Genomic DNA, 12165 nt, shown 5'->3' with positions numbered 1-12165 from the left:
CACACAGATGACATCTCTAAGTATGCCAGTTAGACACATTTAACCTATGTCAGCCATACTATATATTTTGGCCATGAGTAAAGGTTTTGATTTGTGACAAAATAATAGAGACATAATCTGTAATAACAAGGCTAGCAGTCAGCAGACCAGTCCAACAGATCTGAGAGAGCAAACTCAAATACAAAAGAAGACCAGCAAGATGTATTATTGTGAAAACATCAGTGGAATTATCTGAAAAGCATAAGTGGTTCCCAAGGTCCTTGGTATCTCATGGCTTGCATGGCTTTTAGTATGGCTCCCAACCTCTCCAAGTAGATTTTTTAAGTGAATGTGGCGTGGGCATGGGAAAGGAAGAATGGGAGGAAAAGATGGTGGCCAGCTGCAGGAAGGAGATTAGGTTCTTCCCTAGCTGATGTGCATTTTGGCATATAGACCAGCAGAACCCTGTGTAAGGGAGATGTCTCTGGAGACAGGGTGGGGCACACTGCCTGAGCGTGCCTCTGCTGCTCATTACCTATGCAAACCTAAACCTTAGCACTCTTGGCCTGTTCAAATTAGCTCCCAAACTGTTACTTTGCTTCACATAGGACACCTTCTTCAATTCTGCAGCTGGTTTGTCTGGAAAAGCCCTTTAACTGGCTCAGGCTTTTACAAATTTGTGAAGAATACATCACAATTTTATTCAGCAAATATTTTTTAGAAGAATGAGCAAAGGTAAAATCACAATTATGGTGCTGTACCTTCGAACCTCAAGAGAAGATTTTAAAGTACTATCCTGTGAATGTCTCCTATTCTGGTGTCCATCTCTATGAAAGTGTAAACAAGGATGAAGATAAAGGCCACGACACCAACAGGCACTAAAGGACAGTGGAAACAAGACAGGCTTGCAGTAAGAAACCCACATACAAAAGCACAGTTCAGTGTCTTGCTCTACCCACTTCTCTCAGTTTCTTCTAGCTGCACCAGAAAATCAGTCTCATCTGGTAAATGACTGGACAGTCATTGCTCTGTTTTCTGCAGAAGACTAATCTTGTCTCTAATCAAATAGCTATCCCTTTATCCTCTCTAAACTAGAAGGTTATCTTTCCGAAGTAATCTTTCTTTGCATGAGAAAGATGAATGTTGAACACACAGGATGAAGATTCAAACAACAAAGCATTCATAACTGTAAAATTATGAAGTTGAGTCTGTACAAACTGGATCCAGAAAGAAACAGAATCAATAATGCAGTGCTAAAATCCTGTATAATTTTTGAAATTCCAAGAAATGAAGAAGGCCTGTTTCCACAGAGTTTGCCTATGCCCAAGGAAGTGACTGAATCACCATCCCTGGGGGTATTTAAAAGATGTACAGACACAGCATTTGAGGACATGATCTAGTGGTGGACTTGGCAATGCAAGGTTAATAGCTGGACTCATTGATCTTAGACCTCTAAGATCTTCCAACCTAAATGATTCTATCATTTTAATCATTTTATCAAGTAGTGCATAAAAATAATTAGAAAGAATCTGTACAAAGACGTGCTTCACAGTTCTCAAAAAAGAAGAAAGTTGAAGAAAGAACTAAGATGCTAAGAACCAGAAAGATGAAAATTAAGTGCATGACCTGACTCGTCTTGCATGCAAGAGTATATGTAATTCATGGAAGCCATAAAAACAAAGTAAAGTTTCCATGATTTTCAGTTATTTAAACCAGAAAACATTCTGACTACATAGGACAACATGGTTTAATAAAATGTAGCATCACTGAAAATCTTTATATCTGAGTGTTAATTAAAATCTGGCTACTGCATTTTGCTTTGCTGAGTAGTTGCTACTAAAAAAAATCATTAAGTTTTCATAGCTCACAGATTTAACCGTTTGCAATATTATACAAGTATACAGGATTCAAAGCAAATTAATTAAAACTATGTCTACATGCTCTTTGTATATATTTGCAAACCTGACATGCAAGATGTAGGGTTTTAAAGGTTTCATTTTTGTAGTTCATATTGTACAAGTTCCCCTGGTGCATCCTCTCCTCAGCCACAGCATTCTCCAGTGCAGTATGAAGGCTCGTGTTCTGACTCTATTGGTTTGATTGCCTAACTTTCAAACACTCTATATTCTTTTTTAATGTTTAAATGTTTTCTGGATTAAAATTATTTTACAGTTCAGACTCGCTGGAAGAAAAGCCTGCAGAAAGTTGTCAAATGAACTTTAAATCCTCCCCATTTTGTATGCAAACCATGAGAAGAAATAGTAATAGGATTAACAGCGCCCTTTTGCCTCAAAATGTTCTCATCAGGAATCTAAGTAGGGTTCCAAAGGCAACCGAAGCTTGGATACTTTGTAACTTCCCCAGGCATTTTTCCATAGAATTCCTTGTACATCAGATAAAACTGTATCACCTGTCATTAAAGCTATTCTATCTGCAAGGATATAAAGATTTCAAGAGTTGTGTCAATGTCAGAACATACTTCAAAATCTTTCTACCATCTTTCTGATGAAGGACTGCTTTGTTTATAGATGGGCAAGTTGACTCACATGTTCAATTAAATATTTAAAGCCCATCAGTTTTCTTATATGCCTTCTTACTGTTCTTTTTTACTGTATCTCTCCCTACTACTTTTGCAAATGAAGGGAAGTAACCTTTGAATGCTTTCCAACAATGCTACAAAGATTAAATTTAGTAAGTTCATGATACGATTTTTCTCTATCAGCAGCTTCTATTCTACAGCCTTTGTACTTACTGTGAACTCAGAAGTCATCTGTACATAAATACTCCTATTCAACACACAATGGAATAGTGATCAGTAATCTCCAATTTTGCTACTTTAAAAATGCCTGGAAATTTTCACTGTCTACAGCAACTACCACTTACTTCAGGTCCAAATTCAACACCAGTGCATGGCCCTAATTCTTTATGCATTTTCAGTATTTAAAAATGTATATTTCCCCTACTTTTATCTCAAAGATACTATTATTAACGAAATTCCATTTTTCCCTGTATTTTAATTTAGATGCCTTATTAGGAGTTCTCCATTCTGTGAAATTTCAGAATGCTTCAGTTCATCTTCTGCAGTCCTAATTAATGTTTTCCTCTTATTATCACATAAATCTTGACAGACAGATCTTCCTTTAACTAAAATAAATTTTTTGTAAAGTCTTCATTCAATAAGGTGTCTTACCAAGATTCCAGGAGAATGGCCTCTGGAGTTTGTAGGCAAATTAGAAGTATATTTCTATGCTCTTCTATCTAAAAACCACAAATCATGATCCTCAAAGCTTCCTATGCAGATTTCACTCTCCAGTTTGACTGGTGGCATAGACTGCATCTCAGGGAAAGCACCTCAGTTTGGAAATAAAACTTCTGTCTTATTCCAAAGAAGGGAACAGCCAGTTCACAACTGTTTTTATTCACTCACCAATACAGTAAGGACAACACTGTCCTTTTCTCAAAACAGGTCTCTCACAGGATACCGGTGGGCAAGACTCAGAGTAGCATCTAATCACACCATCCATGCAAATGCAGCTAGTGCAGACATTGGGCTTCCAGGACTCAGCTGTCAGGAAAATATCTCCCTCATCATTTTTGCAGTAACTGGGCATGCTCTCATTGCTTGATGGAGAGGGCTGAAGAGTCTCATCTGTAAATATAAAGAGATTAGGTTATTTAACTTACAGTGGGTCACTTCTCTCAGAGCTCCTTAACAGAGGGAGCTCTCTTGAAGAACACAATGGAATTGTTACACATTAGCTCACTGCTTCAGAAGAACTAGAAGGACAGAGCCTCATGCCTCTTCAGGTCTTATATGGGATGAAGACCTCATGATATGCTCTAGTACAATGCTTATTTAGACCTTTATTGAGTTTACTCAAAAAGAAAAAAAAAAGAAAATGAAGCAAGAAAAAAAATTTAAAAAGAAAAAAAAACTTGGAAAAAGGAGAGCAAAGAGGAAAACAACTGCCATCAGAAGCAGCCCCTCAGAAACTGACTCTGAATGCTCCAAATTGCATGGTGTGCAAGAATTAATCTCAAACAAGAGAGATTAAATTTTAAATCTAAAACCTGAATCCCATCTTCTACCACATCAGCCCAAGTCTTTGAATGATGCAAAGTGAAAAGCTATTATGCTGCTGTCACCTTCACTAGTGGCCTTAGATGAACTAATTATAAGCTGTTGAGAAACAAATGGAACTTGATTGTGCTTCAGCCTGACACCAATGGTTTGCTTTAATTCATTCTCATGCCCATCCATGGGGGAGACATATTCCTGCAATGAAGCTGTACCTTAACACACATTACAGGTCAAGAAACAGGACTAAGAAAAAGAGAAGAAAAAAAGGATTCATAAGAGCACTGAGATCAGGGTCTCAATCTACCTGCATTAAGCTATGAGACTAGGCTTATTAAATAACAGTGAGGAAAGATCAGCTCCTCTGAAACAGTATTTTGAAGTAAGCAAATATTCGTTATTAATAATGAAAAAAAAAAGAAAGTCAGGAGAACTGGCTACCTTGTTTACAAAGGTAAATATTACAAAATATTACAAAATGTTTTGTCAGGAAAAGACCCCCACTCCCAAACCCAAACAAATACCTTGTAGTAAAATCTAATGGTAAAACCTAATTTCTATTTTTTCCTAAAGTAAATTTTAAAATTTTGATTTGAATAAAGGCATATTTTTTAGTGAGTTTACATGCAATTCACAGGTTTGTACTAAACTTCCATGCCAATAAACCTCCCCATTTTCTATGTAAAATAGGAATTTATGTTCATTTGTAATTGAATGTCTTTCCTTGGGGGAAGGCAAATCCTGTTATCTTCTTGACACTGTGAGGCAGTCTAGGAGGAGTCTGGCATGCCTGCCAGGCTGGAATGCTTTGATATTACTCAGCTGCCTTCAAATCACTATCAGAATGACACCATGTGAAGGTAAAAGCAAACAGAGACCAATTTTTGAGACCAAATCCCAAATAGGCAAGGTAGTAATAAAATGGTTCATAGAAACCAAGGTGTGCAGAAAGAAAAAGAAACAAGCCTGTATCTATCTAACACTTTGATTGCTTTCAAAGTTTCTCTAATCCTGCATGTCTCCATAAAGGTGTGCATATTTCATAAACCTTCCAAGGGTCCTGGTTCTTAACACAACCCCTACATCATTAGATTGCCTTCAAGATTTTCCAAGTTCAGGGCCACAATTCCCTTTACACGTAAGATCTCTCACACACAGTCAAGTTTTGCACTTGAATTACAGAACTGCAGGCTGTCACTCCAAAGTGCTGAAGAACAAAGGCACCACAACAACCACCTGAGCACACACTGAAGCTTTCTCATACTGAAACATCAGACATCCCCAGAGCAAGGAAGGGCTCTGATGAAAGCTGGCTGTCAGCACATACCTGGGCACTGTGGGCAGCAGGAGTCCTGTGTGCGGGTGGGGTTTTGACAAAGAAGGGGTGGACAGACTTCAGTCTCACACAGGACACGTCCACTGTGGCATGTGCATTGTGTGCAAGAATCGATGTTCCATGTCTCTCCTTCAACGAAATATTCCCCACCAGGAGCATGACAGATTGATGGGCTGGTGAGCTCTGGCTTTTGCACTATTATTTCATCTGGGAAAAACAGAATTGGAAGAGAGGCAAAATCAACTGTGAATCTTATAATTAACAACTGTACAGAAGGCAAAGAATTTCTGTAATTATTGAAAATACATATATAAATTATTCTTAATGAAGAATTCTCTTTTGACTTTATGGCACCTGCATCTCATGAAAAATGGGAAATATATAAACAAGAAACAATTTGAATCAGTCTGAATAAAGACTAGTTAATATAAATCAGACATAACTTCAAGTGTTTTTGGCATTTCAGAAAAAAACCAAACATGTGATTTAGGAATTCCAAGAGACAGTTGATCAGACAGTTTTTTAACTGCTAAATATTAACTTCAGCTGCTGAAAGGATAGATAAGTAAGCTTCTTTTGTGGGATTTAGGAAGTCCAGGTAAAGGTTAAGTTTCCCAACACATATGTGTCTAGATCATCTGTATCATTAGATGCTACATTAAAAAAACAAACCCAAACAACCCTCCCTCAAAACCCCAACCCACCAGAAAAGAAAAAGCAAAACACAGAATCCACTCCCCCAGTCCCCTAAAAATGCTCTTAACAATGGTGGAAGTGCTTCATCACTGTTCCATGAAAAAAAAATTATCTGCCATATTTGAAAAAAAAACCCTGGATATAAGGAAATGCCACAGTGTGTAGCCTCATCATTCCAATAATTGCATCTCAACAAATGAACCTTGCTTTCTTTCCAAACAATTCATTACATCACTGCAGCCCTGGCTAAAAGATTCACCCCAGCAGTTTAGAGACCAATTTTGACCTCTTCTATATTAAGGAAGGAACTGAAACTGTTTCCCTTTTTCAGCATGAGTGTCCTCCAGACTCTGGGGTATTAAAAAAAAATGGAGGAACTCTTCACCTCTTGGTGTTTATAAAGATAAATAAAGAAACCTGCCTGGTACCTTGAGTGCTTAAGCACTTACCATCAAGCAAAGGTTACGTCACCATCCTCAGCCTGCTTAAAATCCTTTGAAGCCTATACTACACTGGGGGCAATAAGAGCAGTAATAGTTGCCTGCCTACCTTGCTGGTTGTTTTGGACCTGGACTGAGTCCGCCAGCTTTTTCCATGCATTATACATGCATAGATACCAAGATGGCTCACACACCATGTTTTTTTTCAGCTGCAGAAGCCATGAGTTTGAAAGCTACAGGCTTTGAAAGTGAAGCTTCAGGCTTATAAGTGATGTCCTTCAGCCTGAATTCAATGCATTTAACATTAGACAGCTAAGTAAGGTGACTCTGTTAAGAACTGAACCTCCTCAGGTTTCCTATGCTATGAATGGAGGAGAAGAAAAAAGTGACTTCTTGCTAATTGTGCTACATCTCTAAACCACTTTCTGAAGGTGCTCTCTCCTACTTCTCTATAATGATGCCTAATGTGAACATCATCCTAACCCAAATATCTTGGTTAAGGAGAGAAAAATTAAGTGTATAGCAGCTCCTTCAGTCATTTAGGCAGGCCAAGGCTCACAAAGTGCTTGTGGCTTCTCTTCATGTTTCTAGCACTGCTGTTCCTGTCTGGAGAATGGCGTTTGTGCCCTTTGCTCTATGACACTGCCACGTAGAGGAAATGCCACTCAGTTGTTTGCTTTCATTTCTGAACAATGATGGGTAGAACTCAAGGAAGCTGGCTCTGGCTGATCTCACTCTATTCACAAAGTACCTGTGCTTTTCTATCAGGGAATTATTTTATCTTTCACCAATTTGCTTATGCCATGCTTTTCCAGTTGTTTACATTTATGGACCACATAGACAACTCAGCAGCATTTACCTGAAATAAGATTGCTAGTCTGCTGCCTTGTCATTGTTAGATTTTTATTTCAGCTGGAACAGTATATTACAAGTTATGCAATGGCATCTTAACTCACCATGGCAAAGGCAATACTGAGATTTCCTGGAAATTTTCAGAGTCATCTCCTTTGCATTTAGTTTTCTGCAAAGTCACAGGCCTGTTTTGCTACAGCTCATTACTGATCAAAAAGCACAACCAGATAGCACTGCTGTCTATGTTGCCTACTGCTCCCTTAGCAGCATTGATAATGCCACATATGTGCAACTATATTACCTCAAGAAACAATTGGTCAAACAAATACACACTTTCTACATAGCATGTTTCTGTGGAACAGTATCAAGTAATGGCTTTTAAACCTTACAGGAAACCTTAATATTTTTACAAGCATTGTGATGATCCATATAAACCTCTTAATATATAGAAACCTGATTATAAGGGATGTTTTAGCACTCAATGTATATCTTGCTCTGCTGAAAACTAAATGTGAAATTGAATGCAACCACACTTTTTTTTGTTTTTCAGGTTTCAAAACGATCTCTGAGAGCTGCCACTTCCCTGTGGATAGGTTAAGAGTGCAATTCCAAATCCAGTATATCAGGACTGTTAATTACTTTGTCCTTATGGCAGATACATTTGAGTGACATGCTCTCAGCCTCACAATTCCAAACTGCATTCCAATCTACTTAAAGCTGTGATATATATTTAACATCATCAGTGGGGAATCAATATGTTGCAAAATAAAATCAGAATTATTTCTAACAAACACAACACCTCAGTGGGGAAAAAAACCACACTGAGGGTAATTTGGCTATAGTACTTCCTACACTTGACTTTGCTTACACAGAAGCTAGGTGACCAGTGTCTTGAAACAGGATTGATATCAGACAGAGAAACCTATGCAGACCCTCTCCCTTGAAGGAATAGACACTGCTGGTTAAGCAACTGCTCTTTTATAAAAGACACCAACATTGCTGGTGCTCAGAATCAAACGTTGATCTCATCCACAAGAAATGTATAGTGTGAGATAATAGGTTTGCTAACTTTATATTGACTTTTCTTCCACAAACTGAACATTAGGCTTGTGAATGAATTTACCCAAGCTTACTCTCCATACTCAGAGTAATTAGCTGCTGGCCAGTTAAAAGAGCAAAAGTACCATTACTCTTATTTGAATGCTCTGAGGTGTTCTGTACATGTAATCAGATGCTCTGAGGTGTTCAGTAAATCAAAATGCATGACTATGCAGACATTAGAATGAAGTCAAGTATGACTCTTGGGGACCTAACAAGAGAATTGCTAGAACTGGAGCAAACACCTTACATTTTAAATTTTGAATCTTGTTTGTTTATATAAGGCAAGACTGGTGTTAACCTGCCCCCATCCATATGAAGTATATCATCCCCTACAATACTACACAAATCATTGTGAAAAGGCTGAAAGAGAGACAGACCCTTTGGAATCCAGTTGCCACAAGGTGTGAACTGGATTGGAGATCACCATTTGTCTAAGCTAAAGAGATTGGTTATCTTAGGTCACTGGGAGGATGCACTGTTCTCTGTCACTTTCAGAAAGAGAATCTGCTTATTTTGCCCCTAGGATTTCCTGTTCTTTACAAAGAATTAGAAGAAGTTCATAATTGCTTCTATTCTGCTAATACTGTCTTACTGCTCTCTATTTATAGAAGCTTCATGAGCCACATTGTTCTTACTCCTAACATGAGTTCCAATAAAGTCATAGACAATATCACTGTATTACAAATTCATCTACTTAGCACATAAATACTGTAGGATAATTCTGAAAACAGAGGGCATTAATCTTACATTCTACACATACGTTTTCATAGATGTTTCTCATATTACTAAAATGATATTGGAATGCAACATAAACTGTACTTTCCACTGAAAGTACTGAAATAATCTACTGCTGGTGGCATAGGAGCCTTCCCTCAGGACACAGAATCAAAATGTTCAATTACTTAAGACACCTGTTTGTGTACGTCTTTGAGGGGTTGTAAAACATACATTAGGTGATACATTTTAATAAAACTCCACTTTAAAATCAAAAATGAAAATGTAATGGCTTATTACAATACTTGCTATTATAGGTCACAGACTACAAACTTGTACTTACTTTTACTAATTTAAACATTCCAATGTGTCAAAGATTAATATGTTAGGACCCACAACTTCCATATGCTTTAAATATGTAAATTCCCATTTTCCACAGCTGAGAACTTAATGGCAGTAACTCATCATGTTACATTAGGGTATAGAAACCTTCATCTCTGCCTACTACTGAAGTATGCATAGGATTATTTTAATGCATTAAGAAACAGAACACAAGTGAAATGCAACTTGATTACAAAGCATGTAGAAGGAATCATGGCTTACCTGGACATGATGGACAGCACTGCCCTGGGTGTATGGTGGGGTTGGCACAGCTGGGAACGGGGCAGGTGATCAAGGCACACATTTCCCGCCCGTTGTGGCAGTAACATTCCCTGCAGCCATCGTGCCAGCTCTCCTCATTCTCGTGCCGGCGCCCATCCATGGACAGGCAGGAGCCTGTTTTAACAGGAGGCATAAGAGATGCTGTTGCCTCTGCAAAAACCAAAGAAAAATGGGGTGTCTTGATAAGCATTTCTTGCTTAGGAAGAAACAACAACTTTGTGACTGGATTGCATTTATTTTTAAAGCACGTATGAGACCAAGTAAATAATAGTTCTATCATTTGCACATAAATTAACACGCAGGAAACAACTAAGAAGTACACTGAAGGGGGTGATAGGATGTAGTAGAATTTCCTGTAGTATTTCCTTGAAAAATATAATCACTTCCTTCTGTTGAACCTAGAGTTTTTTTAATCAACCAGAAATGTAGTAGTGTCTAAATAATGTAAGAAAAAGGAGAAATGCAATGGAGGGAAATAGCAGATAGCATGAAGCATATTTAAAATGAAATATTTAAATACCATAGCACATTAGATTATCTATAATGTGTTTGATAGCAAGTAGACTATAAAAAGATTTAAATGAGCTATGAATGGTCTTGCAAATGATAAAAAATTGCAATCAGGTGCTAATAGGGTAATGGTAGATACTGGAAATATTCCATAAAGTACTTCCTGTGAGAAATTATTTGTTTATATTACTACAATAATTGAGATATTTGGAAGAGAATTATGAGAATTTCATCTCTCATTTCTTTTAGATTTACTGAGATGAGAATACAGTAGCTTGGACTGTGGCATTATTTGCATACTGTCAGAACAAAGAAGCAGTTGGTCTAGGGAGGATAAAGTTTCAATTGTATCTTAAGGGGTATTTAAGTGCTGCAGGATTCAGCCTCAATATATTCTTTGTTAATCAGCAGAGTGAATTTAGAGCCAAACACTCCCTCATCCACATCACTATTATGATGAAGGATGCAGAATCAGTTTGTCAGTGAACTGACTTGTTTTCAGTGATATGTCAGCCATGTTCTGCTGACATATATATAACATTATTTGTACTAAGTTCTTAATTTCATTGTCTTTTAAAAAAGGATAATGTATGAGAAGTAGTAATGTTTATATGTAATTTTAGGAAGTGTTCAGCTTTTTTGCTTGTTGGTTTTTTGGTTGGTTGGAGTGTTTTTGGTGGGTTTTTTTTTGTTTTTGCACACTTGTATGTAGGTCAGCACTTCTTCAGCTGTGGCAGATCTATCAAAGATGATTTCACAAGCAGATGGTACAAAGTCAGTTTGAGGCACATTATTAGAATAGAAAGCCAATGCACAGAAGTAACATTACTATACCATTTTGTAAACTAAACAAAAATGCTGCATAACGATAAAATACTTCTTAGAACAGATTTCATTCTGTTGCAGGAACAGAAATACTATGAAAAAAACTTGAATGCAGTTACTATACTTTCATAATTTAGTATCAAAGTATTTAAATTATCATTTGAATTAATATTGCTGGACTATTGCTCTATATTAAAATGATTATTGACACTCAGAAGTCCTAGATAGTGAGACACTGCTTATTTAGCAAGGGAAAAGGGTATCTGAAGTAATCAGACTTTTTTCCTGAAATATTCTAAAGTACACTCCATAATTTGGAGGAACATCCATAAGCAGGTACTCAAAATTAAGTTCACAAACTGAGATTGTAATTAAAAATTGAAAAGTGAAAACAATTAGTACAATAGCTAATATTTGAAAAAATGTAATGTGTAAATACAAAATGGGAGTAACTAGCTAACTAGAGGTATGGTTGAAATGATCTGAGATACAGTAGTTCACAAGGAAAGGAAGTGTGTAATGAGATATCACTGCAGAAGAGGCAAGTTCAGTATAAGACACAAGTACAGGACCACTGTAAATTTAAATATAGCACTACTACTTCTACGAATCTGAAGACTTTAGTATGGCTAAAGCACAGTATCAAATTTTTGAACAGTGAGGAGAAACTGCAGTAACTGGGTTTCTTTGACTTAGAAACCCATTTCCCACCCAAAAAATGTTTATGAGTCTCCAGTTGTAACCTCTTAAATATTGCAAGAATTCTAAAGGGAATGGTACTTAGCTGCTCCATATGTCTGCTAAGCTCAGGACAAGAAGTAACCAGTTCAATGTGTATAAAGGGAGATAGTAATTTTAGAAAATTCATTTTAAAATGTCATATATTCCTAACCACAAGAAAACACTGTTTTAGAAAGGCTTCGTTTTTTTTCTGTTTTGTTTTGGTTTTTTGTGTCTTTTGAAAGTGGAGA

The 12165-nt window shown here is 37.1% G+C and overlaps 1 protein-coding gene across 2 annotated transcripts in view; it reads right to left on the bottom strand.

Moving 5' to 3' along the window:
• CRIM1 (cysteine rich transmembrane BMP regulator 1) overlaps positions 1 to 12165 on the bottom strand; it is a 172237-nt gene that overhangs the window by 7252 nt on the left and 152820 nt on the right. For both annotated transcript variants that reach the window (XM_064414754.1, XM_064414755.1), the window contains 3 exons: positions 9800 to 10009; positions 5385 to 5600; positions 3407 to 3628 (listed from right to left, as the gene is read on the bottom strand). In XM_064414754.1, the coding sequence (XP_064270824.1) occupies positions 3407 to 3628; positions 5385 to 5600; positions 9800 to 10009 (648 nt within the window). The remainder of the gene's footprint in view (positions 1 to 3406; positions 3629 to 5384; positions 5601 to 9799; positions 10010 to 12165) is intronic.

The sequence above is a fragment of the Passer domesticus genome, chromosome 3, assembly GCF_036417665.1.
Source record: "Passer domesticus isolate bPasDom1 chromosome 3, bPasDom1.hap1, whole genome shotgun sequence".
In the NCBI taxonomy this organism is placed as follows: domain Eukaryota; kingdom Metazoa; phylum Chordata; class Aves; order Passeriformes; family Passeridae; genus Passer; species Passer domesticus.
The sequence above is the reverse complement of the archived record's forward strand: the minus strand, read 5'-3'. Positions and strand labels throughout refer to the sequence as shown.